Here is an 8,827-nt window from a genome sequence, read left to right on the forward strand (position 1 = left end):
AATCTGTGAATGTATTCTGATGCGCCTTACTTTTGCTGGACCCCAGGAAGAGTAGCTAAGCGTTGCAGGCATGCATTTAGATTTTGTACACCACTTGCCTGCAAATTCAAACACATGCCAGAGATGCCACTCCATACAGGCCAGCCTCAATGATGGGCATGGGATACATCTTATGTCAGAATTCACAACTCGTAGCTGGTTAGGAGAATTAGGTTAATGTTAGGAAAATAGTTAAGGTTAGCTAAAATGCAAAACAATTCAACTTGACAAGATATATGCCATCTAGCGACAGCCCAGCTCCACCGCATGCAGGAGTCTACATTTCTAGACAAACAAACACAAAACGAGAAGAAGAAAAAAGTTATTGTATTGAACATATAAACGCGCAATTTTCATATATGTTGATGGGGTGGAGATGATGAATATGAAGTAGAACATTTTTGACATTTCCCTTTCAACGACGACTCACCATCAAGATTGTAGATGTGTGTAACGTTAGCTAAACAGCAACACTATTGTTTTATCCCAAACACGTCATAAGCTTCTGCTCGTGTCCAAATCCATCGAGGGAACGTCAACCTTCAATTGACATTTCGGGGTGACGGTAACAATTGAAGTTTTATGTTCACAGCTAGAACCTTTAATGTGAAAGTAACGCTATGTCACTAATTAATTGAAAGATTCGCGGTTGCTATGCATTAGGAAGCCAAACAAGGCTTGTTACAACTTGTCGTTGCAGAACTCTTGTGCATATAACGAAAGTGATAAGGACATGTAAATGGTTTAGCTTGCAAATTCACTAACCTCTTGGATAAGGTCAGGTGAATCGTTTGGCTTGCAAATTCACTATAGAGAACATTTCGACCTATCTTGCTTCACTAACTTAACTGAGTTACTAGTTAGTATTTTTTTGCTATGGTTTCCTGTAATGTCCAAGGACGATGAATAACGGTTCCGACCTAGCTCACTTTCGTTATATGGCCATTCATCATGCTTTGATCATACATAGGGCTGTAGTCAGAGAAATCCTGCCCTAACTTGGCGGATGTGTTAAGTATTTTTGGCGTTGCCTTTCAGTCTACAACAGGTCTCATACAATGGTGGACCATAACGTTGTGAACAAGCGGTTGCCGAGAATGGCGGCCTCTCTGCTGAAGCGGTTTCCCTCAGAGGGCGAACCCGCGATGGGGATGCACCACCGGATCAGCAGCAGTGGTGGGGCCATGGGGCGAGATTTCGACTGTGATGTCGGTGACCCTCTGGGCCTCGACAAAACCCTATGTATTGATGGTGGTGGTTCCAGGACCCCAAACCTGCTGGGGCCGTTGCTGACAGAAGACTGCATGCCCGTCCAGAGGTCATCTTCCCCCAGGCTCCCTCTGCAGAGCCACAGGCTGATGCCAGCTGACCTGGACGATTTTAGCGATGACTGTGACGGGTACTCTCTCCCAGGCACACCGCCCCGGTCTGAGGGGGACATCAGCTTCCTCAAACAAGGGGTCCTGGACCAGTTGGACAACCTGGAGAGCAGCCCCAAGAGAGGCAAGAGGGTTGGAGGTGGGTGAGGGGCCAGGTGTCCCTTGTAAAATAGGTCTTCTGACCTCAATGGTACTTCCTGGATAAATACAATTGAGAGGGAACAGGCTACTTCCCAGTAAAGGCACACATAGTTAAAGAGATACTTCAGGATTTTGGCAATGAGGCCCTTTATCTAATTCCCCATAGTCAGATGAAATTGTGGATACCATTTTTATGTATCTGTGTCCAATATGAAGGATGTTTGAGGTAGTTTCGCTAACACTGGAAGTCTATGGGTATCTGTATGCTATCAGATACCCATAGACCTCCAGCGATTGCGCTAACGCTAGTTAGCATTGGCTCTAGAAATCTCTAACTTCCTTCATACTGGACACAGAGACATAAAAATGGTATCCACGAGTTCATCTGACCCTAGGTAAGTAGCTAGATAAAGGGCCTCATTGCCAAAATCCAGAAGTATTCCTTTAAGCACACTTTAGAAAGATCTTAATGAACATCTCCTCTAGCTGTGTTTCCAGTGGGTTACACAGACTGGCATAAACACCGAATGGCAGCAGTGTGCAGCGAGAGGTTTGAGCGCCTCCTGAGGGAGTGTCCAGAGTTCCATAGCTGCAAAAGCCACCTGGCTGCCTTTGTCCTAGAGAGAGGTGAGTTCTCCCGTACTGCTCACTATAGGTCTCATTCCAGACCCAAAATAACAATTCACCCCAAAATATGACCCACTGCATTTTTCACATTGGGTGAACGTCTGTTCAGCCTAATCTTACATCGACAGTGTGTGTCTATGGGGTGTATTGTTGGTGTATCCTCAGAGCTGATTGACACCGGGGGCCAGTCCTGTGAGCGCTATGAGGTGGTGGCATTGGGCACAGGCCAGTCGAGCTACAGCGGCTGGCTTTGCTTCAGTGGCACCGTGGTGCATGACTGTCATGCCATCGTCATCGCCAGACGGGCTCTCCAAAGGTAGACTACATCCTGGTCGTGTTCATTAGGCAACAAATGGAATAAACAAACTGAAACAGGGAGGGATTCCCTGGACTTGTCCAATTCGAAACGCTAATTTTTCTTTTCCGTTGTGCCCTAATAGGATCCCTCTGATAATCCATTGTCTTCTCTTTTTGAGTTCAGCATTGCCATTATTACTGGATATCAGGAAATAATGTTAATATTCCTTTTTTTATGTACAGGTATTTGTTCAAGCAGCTGCTGCTGTTCTTCAGCCACGACCCCAAGCACAAGGAACGCTCCATCTACCAGAGCACCTCCGACAGCCACCTCCTCCAGCTCAAGCCCCAGATTTACCTGCACCTCTACACCAACCAGACCCCGAAAGGCGCCGCTCAGTGCATCCTCATGTAAGTGTGTTGTTCATGTCAAAGTGCGTGTGTATAGATTTTTGGGTACTGTATGTGGGTCTTTCTATAAACTAGGGTACCAGTGACAATTTCCTACACATTACAACTTATTACAGCTGCTGACAAGTCATTGATAATAATCTGCCAACTTTTTTTCATGTCATTACATTAAGATATAAAGGGGATCATAGCTATATTTAATAACATTCACGAGTTTAACCCATTATCATGGTTGGTGTCTTGAAGGATTTGTTCAAAATTGTGACATAACAACTTTTCTGTACTTGCATTTATGGCAGTGTAAGGTGTCCTTATATCATATATTAAGCATTAATCAGCTAAATTAGACATTGAACTTGAACCTTGTAAGTATCCTGGATCTAGCTGTCAAACAGTTTTTGTTGTATGGAGATCTCAGAAATGCAGTGTAACTACCTAACACAGGGGTAGGCAACCCTGGCCCTGATGCAAGACCAGCTGTGTTGAATTTAGGCAATCACTGAACTGATCAATTAGCTCAGTTGGTCAGGTGTGGTGCCTAGTTAGAACAAAATCCTGCGGCTGTCCAGGAACAGGGTTTTCTTCCCACTGACCTAACATTTTGTGTCTTCTTATGTTACGGGGTGAAAACAGTTTATGGGCACACAAATACAAAATTATAAATGCGATTACAAAATCGAATGCTTTTAACCAAAAGAGTCACCGTACCTTGATACTTAAATTGATACTGGTTCTTAAATAATTATGCATAATACTTGTTGGATGTGCAGGCATTTGATTCCAGCTGATTCCAGGTTGATATTTTCACACACCATGTGCTCCAGGAAGGAATTTTCTTAATGACAGTCAAGTGACGAACAGCTGTTGTTGCGTCTCATGCGCTGAGGTGCTGGAAAAAAGGTATTCATGAGGAATGTCCAGAATATTTTGGTGTATCGTTCGTTACTCCGGTGAAGACAGTTGTGATTGGATCCACGTTGATCTATATCCCTAGCGAATTGTTGATCATCTGTAGTCTGTTTGATTTACAGCAGGGTCTCATTACATTTAACAGGAAAGCATTAAGGTAACAAATTCATATTTTCGTATGTGCAATTGGACAGTCTGCAGTGCTTAATTTTGTAGGATAGGCTATCGCGCAACACCCAATGCTATTCCTTTACATTATTCATGATATAATGACAACAAATGACATGGCCTAGTGGGCTTATTCACAATATGATCTAGTAATGAAATAACATGACAAATACATGTCTTCCATGTTAGACCTGCAATTTTAAACAATACAAGGGCCTTAAAGTAGCCTACTTGAATTTGGAGCTCAGAAAATCAAGTACTGGAATAGGCTGACCTTGAAAATCAGACATTTCCTCAATTTGGTGCTTGAAAAGTCCTTGTAGTTATTGTAGCCAATTTATAAGTTCTCCTGCTCCCTTCATTTTTTATCCGATTTTGTGAGAGATGTGGCCCCTTCACAGATTTTTGAGAGATGTGGCCCCTTCACTTCAATTGAAGGGCGGTACGGTTATTTTGAGGACGACAACTTCTAATGTTGGCGTCAACTTGGCTTTCCAATACAAATCCTTCTATTAAAAAATGAACCTGGGTTTTGGTCACTTTCCCGTTATAAAAACAACGATGGTGAGATTAATGCTACCGCTATCCTTGGCTTTATTACTTGTGCCTGCGTTGGCCACATAGGCTAGAGAAAAATCTATTTAGTCAGGCAATGTCCACATTATTCTCATATTTTAGAATGTAATAATAAATTGAATATCAATGTCTTGGTAAAAAAAGTGGTAATGGCCTACTTTTTTTACACTTTGGGGGGGGGGTCTATATTAGGCCCTATATGTACAATTATATAAATGAAACAATTGTATAATATTGAGATCCTTGAAAATTACAATTAAGTTCTTGAAAAAGTCTCTGGAAGTCCTTGCTTCAGAAAGTATTCATACCTATTGACTTATTCCCCATGTTGTTACAGCCTGAACTCAAAATGTATTAAATAGGGTTTTTTCTCATCCATCTACACACAATACTCCATAATGACAAAGTGAAAACATGTTTTTAGACATTTTTGCAAATGTATTGAAGTGAAATACAGAAATATATAATTTACATAAGTATTTCCACCCCTGATTCAATACATGTTACAATCATCTTTGGCAGCGATTACAGCTGTGAGTCTTTCTGGGTAAGTCTCTTAGAGCTTTGTACACCTGGATTGTACAATATTCACATATTATTCTTTCAAAAATTATTCAAGCTCTGTCAAGTTGGTTGTTGATCATTGCTAGACAGCCATTTTCAAGACTTGCCATTGATTTTTCAATCCGATTTAAATCAAAACTGTAACTAGGCCACTCAAAAACATTCAATGTTGGTAAGCAACTTCAGTGTATATTTGGCCTGGTGTCAATGTCTGCTTTTTATTTTTACCCATCTACCAATAGGTGACCTTTGCGCGGGATTGGGAAGCCTCTGGTTGAATCTGTGTTTGAAATTCACTGCTTGACGGAGGAACCGTACAGATAATTGTATGTGTGGGGTACAGAGATGAGGTAGTCATTCAAAAATCATGTTAAACACTATTATTGCACACAGAGTGAGTCCATGCAACTTATTATGTGACTTGTTAAGCACATTTCTACTCCTGCATTTATTTAGGCTTGCCATAACAAAGGGGTTGAATACTTATTGACTCAAGACATTTCAGCTTTTCATTTTTAATTAATTTGTAAACATTTCTAAAAACATATTTCCGCTATGACATTAGGGATATTGTTTGTAGGCCAGTGACACACAATCTACATTTAATCCATTTTAAATTCAAGCGGTAACACAACAAAATGTGGAAAAAGTCAAGGGGTGTGAATACTTTCTGAAGGCTCTGTATAGTCCTAGGCCTATATTGTTGTATAGGTGGAGTCATGGGTCAATTTGCATATATTCACTTTTATTTCTCTAAGTATACATGTGGAACTGCATGAAAATAATTTTGTTTCAAACCATTTAGAATTTTTTTATCCAAATGTCACACGTCGGCCCCATTATTTATAGGAAGACCTAAGATGATCATTACTTGGAGTATTATTATTTGACAATATCAGTTCTCTCTTGATACTCTAATGTATTGATTCCCCCCACCCCATCTCTATTAACTATGTCCTGTACATACTCTTATCTGTCTCCCCACAGGAAGTCTCTGAGCAGCAGCTACTCCTCTCTGAAGCTGCAGTGCCACGCCAAGGGCTCCCTGATTCCTGTGGCCTTCCTCCACCCCAGTGTGTGGGGCGCCCGCGTCTGCTGCATGTCCGACAGCGACAAGCTGTGCCGCTGGACTGTCACTGGGATTCAGGGCGCGCTGCTTAGCCACTTCATCCAGCCACTGTATATCACCAGTGTGGTGCTGGGTAAACATTTTGGAACTGAATAAAGTCAATGGCTTTAAAATTGGAAAAAGAAAGACCCAAAGAAATGAAAAACTTAGATGTACTGGTCTCTATTATTCAGGTGACTCCAGCCAGTACTCTGAGAAGGTGTCGGAAACCATCAACAAGCGTCTGGGCGAGGGGGGCTGGGAGGAGCTGCTGGCCCCGCCATTCAGCAGGAAGAGGATTTTCTTCCTCAGCAGTGAGGGGGTGGGGCCTCCACTCAGCACTGCCCACTGCACAGACCTCAGCATCAACTGGTGCCTCGGGGACGCCAGCATCGAGGTCCTAGACAGCACCAACGGCTTCACTGTGGACGGGTAAGTCAGAGCAGGTCCTGGGGCCTGGGATGTTGGTTATATCAGGGCAAAGGACACAGAACTGGGGCCTGTTCAGTAGGGTGTAATCTTACAGAACGTTCAGAATATAAATGTCTCGTGTAGATATATGATTGAAGTACCAACTCAATTCATTACATTTCTATCTGCAATCTTTCATATCACTAAAAACACCTATTGAATACATCCCCTTGGCTTGTATATTTACATTCTACTACTTACTAGATATAGATTAGTACTTTAGACATCTGCATTGTGGTGAGAGTTTTCTTTGGTGCCTCAGGGATGGTAATGTTTTTAGACTTCTCTCTGTTCCTCAGTTCCCCGTTTGTGAGTGGCTCTGGCTTCTCCAGCAGGCTATGCAAGAGGGCCCTCTACAGCAACTTCCGCAAAATTGCAACTCTAGGAGGATACCGCTGCCTACAGGATCTCCCCACGTACCACAGTGCCAAAGTGTGTTTGTGTGTTAATTGCTAATCATTGAAAATGTAACCTGAATTGTGTAAGCTACTCTGTCAGTTTGAATGAACAGATTTATAATTGCCAGGGATGTGTCATCATGTAATGCTGGATTATTTGATTGACGATTTGACTTTTTCTTTTGAAAGTATGAATGTGAGCCATTGATATGTAGTCTGTGGTGAATGATTTGTGTAACCTTGTTGCAGGTGGAGGCTCACTCCTACCAGAATGCCAAGACCGTGGTCAACCAGCAGTTCCTGTCCAACAACGCAGGTCCATGGAACTCTAAACACCTGGTGGACAGCTTCAGTCCCTGAGGCCCTCAGAGTGGAGGGTGGCACGGGGGTCCATTACTAAGGGTTTCTTTTGAAGGACAGAAGCGGTTGGTGTCTGTTACTTTCTGCATTAAAGGTATTCCCCCTGAGTTTTCCTATGTTCAAATAAGCAGTATTGCACGCTATGTGTCAAGTTTGACAGGTATGTCTCCCTGTTCTGTTTTCATCAAGTATTCAATAATGTGCAAAATAAAGAGAACTCTGAAGTTAATCAGATTTAAATCTTGAATTGAAGGTGAGCATGAAAGACTAAAGTCCTGTCCAGGGTGTGTACTTGTGCATTAAGCTGCTTCATGCTACAGAATCAGGAAAATCGCAACTGCCCTATGAGCCGTTCTGGCTCGGACAAGGCTTACTTACAGGTCCCATGAATTTAAGACCTTTTTAATGCCTCAGAGTGCAATTGAATACCAATTTTGGGTCTCCGCGCACCAGACACCTGTTAATATTCCTCTCCAAGAATGAGCCCGTGTTGGCAAAAAGTAGGATTCCTAGGGCTATAGCCTAGATGGCTCATATTATCAGGCAGGTGTGCTATTTTAGCAATGAGCATAATCCTGTAGCCTAACGGATGTAGTAGCATAGTGCCTAGGCTATAGATGGCTGAAGCATGGGGTTGCCCATCTTCATTTGTTTAGGCTACCCCAATGGGCTGATCATTAGCTAGATCAAACTCAAGTGTTCAGAATTTTGGCTTCGATACCAATACCAGCTTAGTGTAATGATACTCCATACCGTATCAGTACCACTGTCGGAAAAATGCCTTAGTAAAATATACAGCAGTGTTCCTGTATAAAACATGTTGTCAACTCTATTTGGAGAGCTAGGCCACTGGGTATGCAGCCTTTTGATCCAGCACTACTCAAACACATCGGAGTCAGTTTAACAAGGTCCTGTTGAGTTGTAGAATCTGGTGTGTTGGCGTATGGCTGGAACAAAAGTCTGCACACCCAGTAGCTCTCCTGGAGGTATTATGCTGTAACATTAGCGTACAACAAAAAAGTCTAATAAAATAATTCCCTCATTCAATGAATCAGGTATAAAATGGCTATACTTCAAAGCAAGGTAGCTAAACAGGAGAGCTTGACTGACTTTATCCAGTCTAAATAAGACATTAAATACACAAAACAAAAATATAAACACTATGTAAAGTGTTGGTTTCATGAGCTGAAATAAAATGTCCCAGAAATGTTCCATATGCACAAAAAGCTTATTTGTCAAATTCTGTGCACAAATTTGTTTACATCCCTGTTGGTGAGCATTTCTCATTTGCCTAGATAATCCATCCACCTAACAGGTGTGGCATATCAATAAGCTGATTAAATAGCACGATCATTACACTGGTGCACATTGTGCTGGGT

The 8,827-nt window shown here is 42.2% G+C and overlaps 1 protein-coding gene across 2 annotated transcripts; it reads left to right on the plus strand.

Annotated features, from left to right (window-relative positions):
- The first annotated feature begins 284 nt into the window (after positions 1-284).
- adad2 (adenosine deaminase domain containing 2) lies at positions 285-7,677 on the plus strand. Of its 2 annotated transcripts, none has more exons than XM_014197696.2 (9): positions 285-604; positions 1,078-1,557; positions 2,046-2,186; positions 2,352-2,502; positions 2,727-2,894; positions 6,099-6,313; positions 6,414-6,651; positions 6,990-7,122; positions 7,338-7,677. In XM_014197696.2, exons 2-9 carry the CDS (start codon positions 1,098-1,100, stop codon positions 7,446-7,448), a joined length of 1,617 nt encoding a protein of 538 aa, XP_014053171.1. In that variant the 5' UTR covers positions 285-604; positions 1,078-1,097; the 3' UTR covers positions 7,449-7,677. The 2 variants fall into 2 exon arrangements, with proteins under 2 accessions (XP_014053171.1, XP_045573221.1); XM_045717265.1 differs by having other exon boundaries at positions 2,058-2,186.
- Positions 7,678-8,827: the final 1,150 nt, after the last annotated feature.

Source organism: Salmo salar, chromosome ssa04 (assembly GCF_905237065.1).
Source record: "Salmo salar chromosome ssa04, Ssal_v3.1, whole genome shotgun sequence".
Lineage (NCBI taxonomy): Eukaryota > Metazoa > Chordata > Actinopteri > Salmoniformes > Salmonidae > Salmo > Salmo salar.